At 37.8% G+C, this 14,551-nt stretch overlaps 1 protein-coding gene across 2 annotated transcripts in view; it reads left to right on the top strand.

Moving 5' to 3' along the window:
• The window catches only part of RPS6KA5 (ribosomal protein S6 kinase A5), a 79,773-nt gene extending 65,891 nt beyond the window's left edge, over nucleotides 1-13,882 (top strand). For both annotated transcript variants that reach the window (XM_080596264.1, XM_080596265.1), the window contains 6 exons: nucleotides 1,161-1,254; nucleotides 2,339-2,509; nucleotides 5,775-5,966; nucleotides 6,575-6,734; nucleotides 7,597-7,760; nucleotides 11,369-13,882. In XM_080596264.1, coding sequence (XP_080452390.1) covers nucleotides 1,161-1,254; nucleotides 2,339-2,509; nucleotides 5,775-5,966; nucleotides 6,575-6,734; nucleotides 7,597-7,760; nucleotides 11,369-11,608 — 1,021 coding nt within the window. In that variant the 3' untranslated portion in view covers nucleotides 11,609-13,882. The remainder of the gene's footprint in view (nucleotides 1-1,160; nucleotides 1,255-2,338; nucleotides 2,510-5,774; nucleotides 5,967-6,574; nucleotides 6,735-7,596; nucleotides 7,761-11,368) is intronic.
• Nucleotides 13,883-14,551: the final 669 nt, after the last annotated feature.

The raw sequence follows: 14,551 nt of genomic DNA, 5'->3' as shown, positions 1-14,551 counted from the left end.
AAAAGTCTAGGCACAAATTTCAAAGGTTTATGTTCATGATATTAAGCCTTTTTTTATCTGTTTCCTAGTCCACCCTCTCATAGTATTTTCTCTAGGAGGGAAAGATTATCTGAGACAGTTTTTGATTTTCTTAAGGACCTGAAATCACTTTAAGTTTAAACAACAAAATCAACAGAGGAACAGCTTAGTTCACTCCTGGATTATATGAAGTCTGCAAAAAAACAGATTTTTCTTGTACAAAATTCTCACCACAGTTCTGGTCTGAATTAGAAAAACAATTTTTATGAAACCAGAAATGCAGAACATGTGGTGAGAGAGATTCTGTCTGTGCTATCCATAAGGCCATTCTCCTAATCAGTACAAGATTAGCCTTTCTTACTTAGTAGGAAAGAGTTTTGGCAAAAATTTTCATGCATTCTTGGTCCAAACTAAATCAACGTATTTGATTTGTTTTCCTCTAATATTCTCCTCAGTCACCATTCGTGTAGTTTTTATAAAGTTCACCACATTATTTTTTTTGGGGGGGGGGGGGGGGGGGGGGGGGAGGCTATAGATAGGGAGGCTATAGATATTTAAGTACCTAAAAAAGAGTTGTGAATTGATTTTTGCTTTGGAGCAAGTCTCTTATCTGTTCCATTTTAGATTTTTCAATCCGCCTATTCAGGGTTTCATATGTATAACACAGTTCCTATATAGATGATGATACTGCTTTTTTTCCTAGTAGGAACTCATAGTTTCTATAGAACTGTGGCAGTATTAGTCTTCTGTAAGAATGGAAAGTGTTGGGCCAATAATTTGAATCTTCAGGATATAGCTGAGCTAACACATTTGTAGGAACAGAGGTGAAGTCAAATTGCCCTGGACTAAGGGAAAGGTTTGTTTTAGATAGAAACTATTTTGTAATACCATTTCAGCTTTTGCTGTAGTAAGTTACAGTTGCATCAAAAACATTGTCTGATTTGGGTGTGGTTTTTCTTGTGCCCTAACTTGCAGGGTTATGCGGAGAATTTTGCTCTGCTTACGTTGAATATGGTTTTAATTGCGTTCAAGCAGTTGTAATGTTCAAAAATCTGGATTGCAAACAATTAAATAGGTGTAACACTTTGAACGTGCAATTTGCTTAGTAAAATTGGTACAAAATGTTTGCTCAATTTTTACAGAATGGAAGCCAACACCCAGAGAGAAATAACAGCTCTGAAACTCTGCGAAGGACACCCCAATGTAGTGAAGTTACATGAAATTTATCATGACCAGGTATTGTGAAGAAACTATAATCACTATTTGCCAAACACATTGCCTTGTGATTTCCCAAGTACTTCTAGGAGTTAAGCATACTGTTATTGTGTAGGTATCTTTTTTCCTAGTGCTTTTGTCTAATTCCAAAGATGAAGCAACAGTTCCGCATTCAAGGGAACCGTCATTTACTTTTGCCCATCAAAAATGTATTTGAAAGATTTAGTCATGGATTCTATCTCTGGTTCTGTCATTGGTCAACATAGTTAATCATCCTACAATATATTCTTGGCGCTGTTTCCATATCTATAAAACTGAGATACCTACTCACTTTCCCTCAAGGTTGTCATGAATCTTAAAATATTTGTGAAGTAATTTGGAAATCTGCAGTATAATCTTTAATGATAAGGAAGCCTTTCTTTTTGGTATTTACTTAGTAGTATAGCACAAGTACACGTGTGTAGGATAAGGAACTTTTTTCACGTCTGTTTGGGTAAAACAGCTATACTTCATAACACATTAAAAAAAAAAATTGTTCAGGTTGTTCTGAAACTAAATAGGCTAATCTCAACCAGCAAACCATTGTATTTTTATTTGCTCATGGTAGTTTCCAGATGTTATCATCCTGATTACTCAGGTGCACAATATTCTGAAGTCCAGAACTGATCAGAATTTTTTAGTTTTGACATTTCTGCAGTTTATGTCTGAGAAAGTTACATTTTTTTTCTTGCTCTAGTATCAGTCTGATCAAATTATGTATTAGTAGTCTTGCTGCTTTCTGTATACAGAGCTATCTTTCTATTCTTTAATACGTAAATACTGTGCACCTTCTGTTCGTGAAGGTTTTTTTTTTGAAATAATTTCTTGACCTCTTCCCAGAGCTTTTTTTCCTTGGCTTGCAAATATTACATTTGTTACTGTCATTCAGGGGAAGGAAATGCTAGTGATGATCGCGTGCCTTTTGAGAATGCTAACTCCACTTTCCATTCCTCATAAAGTCTTCTGAGAAGTCTGCTATTTGTTTAATAGCAAGACGTTTGAATTGCAGTTGATGTGTGCTAATGTGTGAATTTCTAACATCCCAAGTTTTTCTTTATTGTTCTAGCTTCACACTTTTCTAGTAATGGAATTGCTGAAGGGAGGAGAATTGCTTGAACGTATTCAGAAGAAGCAGCATTTCAGTGAGACAGAAGCCAGTCATATTATGCGCAGACTTGTTTCAGCAGTGAGCCATATGCACGATGTAGGAGTAGTCCACAGAGATCTGAAACCAGAGGTATAGTGACTTTCTTACACATTTTGGCCTAAAGTTATTACACTTTTCTACTTTTATTTTTTAAATAAAACGTTATTGATTTTACTTAGCAAATTCTGTAGGTATTCTTCTATTCATAATAAAGGTAACTGTTACAAAGCATTTTAAATTTTGTAAACAGTTAACACTGGAACGTGTTCGAAAACATTCTTTGTCTATTTGTGGACAGTTTTTACTAGTAGTAAGTATATACTTACAGTATAAAGCAGTTCACAAGATGAGCTAGGGTGGTTGATTGCTTTGTCTGCACATTTCTACCTTCTGTTTGATCTTAATTCCCTTGTTGGGGCTTCTTTTGGATGCACCTACAAGACCCTTGTCCCATCATATCATGCCACTGAAGTACAACATGAACCCAAATGTAACACAGCCAACTAATGGAGATGTGTGATTTGAGTTCAGTGAATTAAGCAGTTTCTCAAAAGAAACAATTATTTAATATGTATTTTTCAGTAATTAATTGTTATGAGCTTTCATAGTATTTTTATTGTGCTGCAGCATCTTGCCTTCCAGACAATTCAGTTTACTATAGTACGATTGACCACTGGCTTTGTTCTGCTTCCTGGAGCCAGCATTTGCTCCTTCTACTGTTTTTCTTTGCCACCAATGGTCTTAGATAGGTGTTAAGTTTCTTTAGTCCCGGAACGGTGTAGATTCGTGTTAGTTCGTTCAGTAAGGATGTTATATTGTATTGATATTGTAATACCTCAGGAAATAACTACTTCTTTTGTATCTGCCTTTTAAAACGATCCACCATTACTACTGACGTTTCATCCTTTTGTAACATACCTTCTGGTATATTACAAACTTGCCTCTCTTATAGTAATTCAAAATCAACATGTAAAGAAGGCTTCTAGATGTTGGTATTAGAATGTTTTTTGAAAATCAGTCCAAAACCTGTGTGTTTGAAGGTATCTCTCTAGCGGAGTCTGTGTAATATGTAAGCAATGAAATAAAAAGGGCTACTATGAAATTCTGTTGTGTCAGTTGAAAACACGACTCTTAGAAAGAATTTCTTTGCTCACACCATAAAGAAAACTAAACAGCTTTTGAAACAAGTCATTGTTGAATGGACAAAAAATAAAAATGCTTTTTCTCATCTTCTAATTTTACTGGTATTGCCAGCTTGAAAGGCCAGGTTCTGGAAAGCAGGGTTTCAGCTGCATCATAAATTAGGCAGTCTTCAATTCTACATCATGTTAAAGAACAGAAGCCTGGGAAGTCAAAGTAATGAAGGGTTATTTAGCAAACAACTTGCAGGATGCATTGCCTCCACAGAGCTGGACTCAACCAGCCTGTCTACTTCCTGCTTGTTGTTTTGAAAGTTACTATTTTAGGTTCAGACATGAACTTAGTATGGGATATGCAGGCATCCCAATATAGATGCGGTTAGTGCATCTTTCTCTTAGAAGATATATGGAAAATTATGTTGCTCTTGTTGTACTGGATAGGAAAAAAAAAATCAGGGAATTCACAGAAAAAAAGAATTCATACAGCATATGTGTCCGTTTGGAGGGATGGTCAGTAGAGGAATTTGGGGATTGCTTCTGTGAAGTTATCACTGATCTGTGAGTTGGGCTCCAAAGATATTAGAAAAAATACATCAAGACAGATCTAATGTTTACATATCCTTAAACGATATATGGACTATAGCTTTAAGTGTGGGTGTTTGAGAAACATGCTATATTTACTTAATCAACAAACAGTCAACCCAAATTAGGACATTTGGACTGTAACTTTCTGTACATAACCAATTTCATTTTCAGCTCAAGAACGGAGGTCTTTTTAAAACATTGTTATTGAAATTCTTCATTTGCTTATTGGCTATATACCATCACCATTTGAAAAAAAGATGATTGTATTAATTACCTATCCTCATTGTCTTGATATTTTTGCTGTCTACCTTCAGATACATTTTTGCACAACATTTTAGTATGGAACCTTGACTTTTCCGATTGTGAATTAACCTATAACAACAGTACAGAATGAAAAAATACTGTTTTATAGCAACTGTTACCTCTTATACATAATGAATAATCTCAGGTTTTCCTTATTGATCTGCTTGCAGTCTAGCAATCATTTTTTTCCCTTCATAGAGAGTTTGAAATTAATTATTTTGTGTTCAGTCATTCACTTTTTGTATTACAGAATTACATAGGGCTGTAGGATTTCTCATACTGAGACTTTCCCTAGCATTGCGTAGATCAAACAGTGAAGGTAACAGCAAATTTTTGCTCTTCTCTCCTCTCTCAGCAATGGAGGTAGAAATCAGTAACTTCATCTTGGCCTCAGACGGTTTCCCTAAGACTTAGCTTCACTCTTGTATCTTCCTTGAGAAATATACACAGAATATACACAGAATAAATTGCCTTAATTGCCTTAAATACTCTTTTGAACTGACAGTTTGTCTTTCTTCAAGTCTGAGATGCCATATTCCAGTTGTTAGGCTGAAATTCTCAGGACCAGCTGTACCAAAGCTTCATTACCTTGGTGTGAGGAGTAGGCTTGGTTTGAGGTTGCTCTGCTCTGTGACCTTCTGTGCTTAAATGCCATTGATCCCAAGTCTCACAGAAAACATATCTCTGTTGCCTTTGAGATCCATGCCAGATAGCTGTTGATACACAACTGAACAATTGGTGCACTTTCTAGTCCTCCATCCTTTGTTTTCAAATTATTATTTTGGATTTATGAGCTCTTGTGGCAATATGACTTAAGCACGTTACCACTTGAGGACCAAAGACCATTCAGTCCCAAGACAAGGCATGTAACAAGAATTCCACTTACAAGAAAGCTGTCATTCACAATATGCCAGAAGGAAGTGGAAGCTTAAGAAAATTTCTTTTTGTCTGTGGAAGAGACGATTGTTCATTTCAAGCTTTTGTCTTTGATACTTCATGACTGTTTAGTGTGTTGTCGTTGCTTTTTTTTCTTGTCAATGTTCCACAAATTATTTTTCCCATTGGTCTCTACTAAATACTCATTTTCATTAATACTCCCAGGCAGAACTATTCTAACTTGCAGATACACAGCAGGCAAATCTACACATTACATTTTCTTATATCCCAGAGTACCATTATTTGTACTTTTCCATTTTTTCTAGTGTTTCCTAGTGCCTATTTACATAATGAGAATTTTTTTTTAGTAATAGATGTAGAATAGAAGTAACTGTTGTGTTCTAAACAATTTTCTAACCAGTGCTAGTATTGATTTTGTATTTGCTTTTCAGAATTTATTGTTTACAGATGAAAGCGATAATTCAGAAATAAAAATAATTGATTTTGGTTTTGCTCGTTTAAAACCGCCTGATAATCAGCCTCTGAAGACTCCATGTTTTACTCTACATTATGCTGCCCCAGAGCTCTTGAATCACAATGGTTATGATGAATCCTGTGACCTCTGGAGTTTGGGGGTCATTCTGGTAAGTGATTGGGTTTTTAAAATTATAATGTTATTGTATGTATTTACTTTTTATTGAAGTGCAAAGGACTTGATGCAGTTTCAGAATTGAATTGGATAGATGATGCATTTGAGTGAGATGAAGATACTGCTGCACAAATAATAGGTTCCAACGACAGATATTTTCAAGGGGTGGAGTTGTTTTTTTTTTTTTTTTTTTTCCTAAACAGTAGATTAAATTCAACATTTCTGTGTATGGAAAAACAGTCTGGTTCTTAGAAATATTCTTGTTAGGAGATTTTGCAGGCATCCGTATAACCTTCTGAGATTTTCAGTTCAGAGAAGGAGTCAGTCTGCATTCTGATTTACAGGAAAATTATTTTCTATAAAAGTAACCTGGGTAGAAATACCATCATGTTTTGATTGTAGTTTCCTGAAACTTATGATTGCTTTTTTTCTAACAAGGGCTCCAGAGAAAGTCTTGCTTGTTTTAAATTTTTTATAGCCTTGAAGATGTGATAGTCAAAGTTTTATTGTACAGAGCTGGTGATGCTGTACAGACAACAGCAACTGCATATTTAGGGTTGTCAATAAACATATCGTGTTAATATTATTTTGTTCTCATGACAGTATACAATGCTATCAGGACAGGTACCATTTCAGTCTCAAGACAAAAGTTTGACATGTACTAGTGCATTGGAAATTATGAAGAAAATAAAAAAGGGAGAATTTTCCTTTGAAGGAGAAGCTTGGAAAAATGTTTCTGAAGAGGCCAAGGAATTAATTCAAGGTATGTATTTACAAATTCTTCATGCATCTTCTATTTCTAGCTGCAAATATAAGATTTAGAGAGCTGTACAGTATCTGGATGCTCTGCCTCACCTGGCAGAATAGTACTCACAGCTTGAGCTATGTACTTACCCCTGTGCTGATAGGTTAGCATTTGCATTTCTTGGGGTTGGAAGTAACTGAAGAGCTTTAAAGAGAGTGAAGTCACTTTAAAACATGTTTAAAAGCAGAAATTTTCTTTTTCTTTTTTTTTCTTTTATTTTTGGTTTTGTAAACCACAATGTTTTAAAATGTTTTAAAAGCTGAGCTTTTTCAGAAAATGAATGCATTGCTATTGTCTTTTCTTTGGACTGTGTTTTTATATGAGTGTACTAAGGCTTCTCTATTGCTGAGCTGCTTTGCTTGCAATTGATGCGCTTTATGATCCCCTTCAGCATTTTGGGCATCTAATTAGGTTTTAGACATGAGGTAGACACCATTCTTAATTGTACTAAGGTGAAGTTCTGAATTTGTATAGAAGCAGGCTTGGGAGGATTTTTTCTGCAGATTTTTTTCTCCAGATTCAGACCTAAGTGGATCATGCAGAGATTCTGATGTCTTGAATTTCATCCTAGGCAGGTTCTAAGTGAACAAATCCCTTCTTAGTTCTGAGTTCACTTGGTTATCAATCCAGGAGCGATTTCTTGCATTTAATGATTCTTCTGGAATGGATGATAGTTTAACATTCTGTGAACGTTATCTAGGATAAATATTGGCATATCTAGGATAGGTGTTGTCGTGACTTCATTATCAAAGTCACACATTATCTGTTAAAAGGGGATAAATAGTTCACAAATGAAGAGAATGTAATGTATTTCTATTAGGACTTCTAACAGTGGATCCAAACAAAAGAATTAAGATGTCCAGCCTGAGATACAACGAATGGCTTCAGGATGGTAGCCAGCTGTCATCCAATCCTCTAATGACTCCTGATAACTTAGGCTCTTCAGGGGCTGCTGTGCATACATACGTCAAAGCCACTTTTCATGTAAGTTCTAGGAAATCTTACTTCGTGTCCTTAAATTTAGTAATGTGTTGTTTGGTAAGTTTTTTTTTCCTTAATTAAAGATATGTATTTGTCTTTATAATTCAGTGATTGCTTATAACTGCATTTTTTTTGTCTTCTCCAAACATTTATGAGTGAGTACAGTGAAAACATGAATGATGAGGCAAGAATAAATTTCTTGGAGACATTTATACTAATGAGGTTTTGGGAATTGAATCACAGAATCACAGAATCGTCTAGGTTTGAAGAGACCTCTAAGATCATCTAGTCCAACCTCAGCCCTAACACTAAGAAGTCCTACACTAAACCATATCACTAAGGGCTACATCTAAACGTCTTTTAAAGACCTCCAGGGATGGCGACTCAACCACCTCCCTAGGCAGTCCATTCCAATGCCTAACAACCCTTTCAGTAAAGAAGTTCTTCCTAACATCCAACCTAAACCTCCCCTGGCGCAACTTTAGCCCATTCCCCCTCGTCCTGTCACCAGGCACGTGGGAGAATAGACCAACCCCCACCTCCCTACAGCCTCCTTTAAGGTACATATAGAGAGTGATGAGGACTCCCCTGAGCCTCCTCTTCTCCAGGCTGAACAACCCCAGCTCCCTCAGCCGCTCCTCATGAGACTTGTTCTCCAGACCCCTCACCAGCTTTGTTGCCCTTCTCTGGACTCTCTCGAGCACCTCCATGTCCTTCTTGTAGCGAGGGGCCCAAAACTGAACACAGTACTCGAGGTGCGGCCTCACCAGAGCCGAGTACAGGGGCACAATCACCTCCCTAGCCCTGCTGGCCACACTGCTCCTTATGCAAGCCAGGATGCTGTTGGCCTTCTTGGCCACCTGAGCACACTGCTGGCTCATATTCAGCTGACTATCTCAGCTGGGACCAGTACTCCCAGGTCCTTCTCTGCCAGGCAGCTTTCCAACCACTCATCTCCCAGCCTGTAGCGCTGCTCGGGGTTGTTACGCCCCAGATGCAGGACCCGGCACTTGGCCTTGTTGAACTTCATGCAGTTGACCTCAGCCCATCGGTCCAGCCTATCCAGATCCTCCTGCAGAGCCTTCCTGCCCTCGAGCAGATCGACACACGCACCTAACTTGGTGTCATCTGCAAACTTACTGAGGCTGCACTCGATCCCCTCATCCAGGTCATCGGTAAAGATATTGAAGAGGACCGGCCCCAGCACTGAGCCCTGGGGGACTCCACTAGTAACCGGCCTCCAACTGGATTTGGCTCCATTCACCACAACTCTCTGGGCCCGGCCATCCAGCCAGTTTTTAACCCAACAAAGTGTACGCCAGTCCAAGCCACGAGCAGCCAGTTTCTTGAGGAGAATGTTGTGGGAAACGGTGTCAAAAGCCTTACTGAAGTCAAGGTAGACCACATCCACAGCCTTCCCCTCATCCACCAAGCGCGTCACTTGGTCATAGAAGGAGATCAGGTTCGTCAAGCAGGACCTACCTTTCATAAACCCATGCTGACTGGGCCTGATCGCCTGGTTGCCCTGCAAGTGCCACGTGATGACACTCAAGATAATCTGCTCCATGAGCTTCCCTGGCACTGAGGTCAAGCTAACAGGCCTATAGTTCCCCGGGTCTACCCTCCGACCCTTCTTGTAGATGGGCGTCACGTTTGCTAGCCGCCAGTCGACTGGGACCTCCCCTGATAGCCAGGACTGCCGATAAATAATGGAAAGCGGCTTGGCCAGCTCCTCCGCCAGTTCGCTCAGTACCCTCGGGTGGATCCCATCCGGCCCCATCAACTTGCGTACGTCCAAGTGTCGTAGCAGGTCGCCAACCATTTCCTCATGGATAGCGAGGGCCACATCCTGCTCCCCATCGCCTTCCACCAGCTCAGGGTACCAGGTATCCAGAGAACAACCGGTCTTGCCGCTAAAGACTGAGGCAAAGAAAGCATTGAGCACCTCAGCCTTTTCCTCATCTTTTGTAACTAAGTTTCCCCCCACATCCAGTAAAGGATGGAGATTCTCCTTAGTCCTCCTTTTTGTGTTGATGTATTTGTAAAAACGTTTTTTGTTATCTTTAACGGCAGTAGCCAGATTGAGCTCCAGATGAGCTTTGGCCTTTCTAATTTTGTCCCTGCACAGCCTCACAACATCCTTATAGTCCTCTTGAGTAGCCCGCCCTCTTTTCCAAAGATTATAAACCCTCCTTTTTCTCCTAAGCTCGAGCCACAACTCTCTGCTCAGCCAGGCCGGTGTAGTTCCGCGTCGACTTGTCTTTGGGCACGTGGGGACAGACCACTCCTGAGCCATTAAGATTTCCTTCTTAAGGAGTGCCCAGCCTTCCTGGACTCCTTTGCCCTTCAGAACCTCCTCCCAAGGGACTCTGCCAACCGGTGTCCTGAACAGCTCAAAGTCAGCCCTCCGGAAGTCCAAGACAGCGGTTTTACTGGTCCCCTTCCTGACTTCACCAAGAATAGAGAACTGAACCATTTCGTGGTCACTCTGCCCAAGACAGCTCTCGACCACCACATCTCCCACCAGTCCGTCACTGTTTGTGAACAGAAGGTCTAGCGTGGCACCTCCCCTGGTAGGCTCTCTAACCAGCTGCGTAAGGAAGCTATCTTCCACGCTCTCCAGAAACCTCCTAGACTGCTTTCTCTGGGCTGTGTTGTGCTTCCAGGATATGTCTGGGAAGTTGAAGTCCCCCATGAGAACAAGCGCTGATGATTTCGTGGCTTCTGCCAGCTGCCTGTAGAACTCCTCATCAGTTTCCTCATCCTGGTTCGGTGGTCTATAACAGACCCCCACCAGGATGCTTGCCTTGTTGGCCTTCCCTCTGATCCTAACCCATAAGGGTTGAGGGACAGCTGTTCATGAAATATCTATATAAATACTCTATTTCTTACTCTATTTCTTAGAGAAATATATTAAAAGGTCTTCCAGCTTTTGTAGAAAAGAGAAGAAACTCTCTATTTAACGTAAGTCACTCTTGGAAGTTTTGTCTTTGTGGTTACAAAGTCAACGTCATATTTCTTGAATATATCTATTTCATATTTTTAATATCATGGATATCTTTTTAGTAGCCTTGCTTACCTATCAATATATATTTTAAAAAGTTTTAATTGCAACTGTGTTAAACAAACATAGTATTGATTCTCATAATTCCTTCTACAGAAAATAAACTGAAACTGAGCATATTTGTGCTGAAATACTTGTATACGCATATTACCAAGAAGAGAAAAGGAAAATAATATTTTTTGAGAGGTCCCGACACAGCAAAATTATTTAGGCTAAAGGAAAAAAGCGTTATTAAAATAAGTGTAGTTTCTGAAAAATGTGGTCTTAATGCAGTTTAAGTGGTAAAAATACTTCTAAATGTAAAAGAACAAGGACGGGAAGAAGTTAACAATGTTATGCATTATTCTAATACAGATAATGATGAATTGGCTCTTAAATACATAAAAAGGCCAGTAAAATTATTGTTATAGCTGAAATAATAGTAGGAATCTGTCAAGAAATTACAGTGTATCTCATAACTTACCATAGTGCATTCATGATAACCTATGAGCCATTAAATGTCTTAAACCTCTTAAAAAGCTTAGAATTACCTTTTATTTTTAAACAGGCCTTTAACAAGTACAAAAGGGAAGGATTTTGTCTCCAGAATGTTGACAAGGCACCTCTTGCAAAGAGAAGGAAAATGAAAAAAACAAGTACAAGCACAGAGACACGTAGCAGCTCCAGTGAAAGTTCACATTCTTCTTCCTCTCATTCTCATGGTAAAACTACACCTACAAAGACACTGCAGCCGACAAACCCTACAGACAGCAATAACCCAGAAACCATCTTCCAGTTCTCTGACTGAAAAGCAGAGAATATCTTGTCCTGAAGATTTACACAGTTATAAACTTGGTAGTACCTTTATTGTCTTCTCCCACCCTTCCTCCCTGTGGCTTACAGGCTACAGAAATGTCTGTCGCTTTAAAAATGTATTTCAATCATACCTTTTTAGCTTTGTATTTCAATACATTTTTTTAGCATTAAGTTTGGTATCACTGGATATGGTCTAATGCTATTATACAATCAACATTGTATTCTCTTAGGGATAAATTACTAGTGTGCAGTCAAGCTCATGTTAAAGAGCTATGCTGCTCTTGGTACAGCTTGGAGGAAAACTGTTTCTCGGTGTCAGAATCTTTGTCCCAGTTTCTTCCCCACTGTTGAAAGAAAGGAAAACGCTGTAAAACATACAGAACTCTTGAATCTTCAACTTTTGCCCAGCTGTGTGAAGAATGTCACAGCATTTGATTCTTCCTGCACGTAAGGAATCATTGGTACAATGCACCAAAGCAGTATAGTACTTTAAAGCCTCTTAAATTTGTGATCACATTCTATCCCATTTATTGAATTTTAATAACAAAATGAAGTGTTATGCAACTCTTATGTTGTTTTAAAAAGTTACTCCATATATCTTGTTTTAAACGACTGAGAATATAGGTCTTAGATTTTTTTTTATTTATTTAATTTTAAAAAAACATCTAGGGTAAAAGATGTCTGATAAGGTGAGGTGTCTAGTACTGTGATACAGTAATTTTTATTTCTACTTTTTGAAGTTATTAACTTTTAAAATGTTTTACAGATTCTAAAACGTAATGATAGAAAGTGAAATTTCATATTGAATGTTTGGAAAATGGTCACGTGTTAAAATATCTATTTCAAGAATTAACTATAATTTATATTTTCTTTTTATATTTACACGATAACTTTAAAATACTGAGATTTTTTTAAAGATACAAAAACTCCAGTTTCAACATTTGTTATTATAGGGTCCATACAAATATATACCAAGTTATTTGAATTTTGCATTGTGCAAATACAGCAGTTTAATAGTGACTGTAAAATACTAGAATATGTTTTCTTTTTTGCACTTTATAACATCAAAATGAGATGTTTTATAATAAAGTGCACTCAGATTTCTCTTCCTACAAGGTGCTGAGCACTGTTTTACGTGGTTGAATGACCTGAAATCTACCTTATTTGGTGGTTGTGGTCATTGTGAAGGAGAATTCTGTACTTTGCAGGAGTGAATCCCTGTATATTATCCGCTGTTTTCATTCCTTACTTAAAACTGCAAAGCTCTTTCTATCTTGCTTTTACATTGTATATAACAAATACTAGACCTGGGCACCTTGTGTAGTGTAGATGTTAACAACTTATGCACTGGGAATACTAAAGGGAAATTATATTGAACACTGTGCTTCACAACTTGTTCACTGTGGTGTTCTACAGTGAAGTATTTCCTACTGTGATAGTATAGTATGTACATAACTGTTTGGAATCATAAATGTGACTTACAGAAACATCAGCATAAACTTTTAAATCAGCATATTTTATAAATTTATGGAGAGCTCTTTTATTGCTCTTATTCTCAATGACTAGAGATAACTTAAGTGCTAAAGAAGACTCCAGTTTTGCAAATGCTTACACTTGTAAGTTTCCACTGAAGTCAAAGAGAGTCCTTGTGTAAAGTTAATCAGATGCCTAAATTTGTGTGATGGAAGACTAATTGACGTGGGGATTTTGTTAACAGCTTGTTCTACATTGAAGGAAACTAATCCAAACCCTATGCAAAAAGGTTATAGGAATTGTTTATATCAGTGGTTTTATTTATAGAATTACATCAGATATCAGTATTGACAAATACAATACATCCATGTTTACAGGGATTGTGTGTATCAAAACAAGGCTTTAAAGCCCAACATGTTTGTTCTGTGTTTCTTTAATATTAATAATGGCATTCTGAGGTTTTGGAATTGCTCATGTGAAATAGTTTACTACTTTCTTGATGTGAATGTCAACAGTAATTGCAGCATTAATTTCAGGTTGATGTGAATATTGAGATTTGCACTGTTTATGTAGAAGTAGTATATTTAAAGATCAATATATGTGCTAATAACACAACCAATTTTAAGTGGCCGATGTTAAAATATTGGAAAATAATTGTCAATGTAATATATTCAGGTTTGCTTTCTGAATGCTCTCTTTGGAAGTGATCTCAATAGTGAACATGGCTCATTTGTAAAAGAATACTTTCCCTCTCCCCAATAAACTTGCTGTAAATACAAAAAACAATCCACAATACTTGTTATGCAGACAGTACAAGTAAATTGGGGTGGGAAGAGAAGGTTGTTTTTAAAGTTTGCACTTGGAGGAGTTCTTGGAATTTATCATCCTCATAGCGAGGACAACAAAAAAGCGATTTTGGGATTTGATTTCATTCAAGTGTAAGAAACCTTTGGCTACCAAATAGTTTTGGAATATTGTGACCCATCTGAAATGACTTTTTAAATGTAATACATAATCATTTGTTTCCCTCTTGGGAAGTTTAAGCTGATGCCTGACAAACTGATGAAATGAGAAAAAGGAATGTTCACACAAGATAAATGCTGGAGATGATGGCTGTATTGTCAGGTGTTTTTTTCTCACACAGGTTTTGAGAGACAGTTTTGAAGCTAAAATTATTTGTATACACCACTTGCATCGAGGACAACTCTTTCTCAAGAATATTTCTGTTTCCTCTTTGTGGTCTAACGGTAGTTACTAAATAAAAATTTTAAAACAGGATAATTCTTTTTGGCCTGGGTGAAAAACAGGATAATTCTTTTTGGCCTGGGTAAGTACATTTAGGTGTTGTCTTGCATTTGCTTTGAACCAGCTGCATGGGATAGCTGAAACATTATCACCTCTGACTTTATACTGCCTCCAGCTATCAGACCTCTTGAGGAGGTATGCTGGACACTAAGCTGCT

Source organism: Anser brachyrhynchus (genome assembly GCF_964034855.1).
Source record: "Anser brachyrhynchus genome assembly, chromosome: 5".
NCBI classification, from domain to species: Eukaryota; Metazoa; Chordata; class Aves; order Anseriformes; family Anatidae; genus Anser; species Anser brachyrhynchus.
This window is presented reverse-complemented; position numbering and strand designations above follow the sequence as displayed.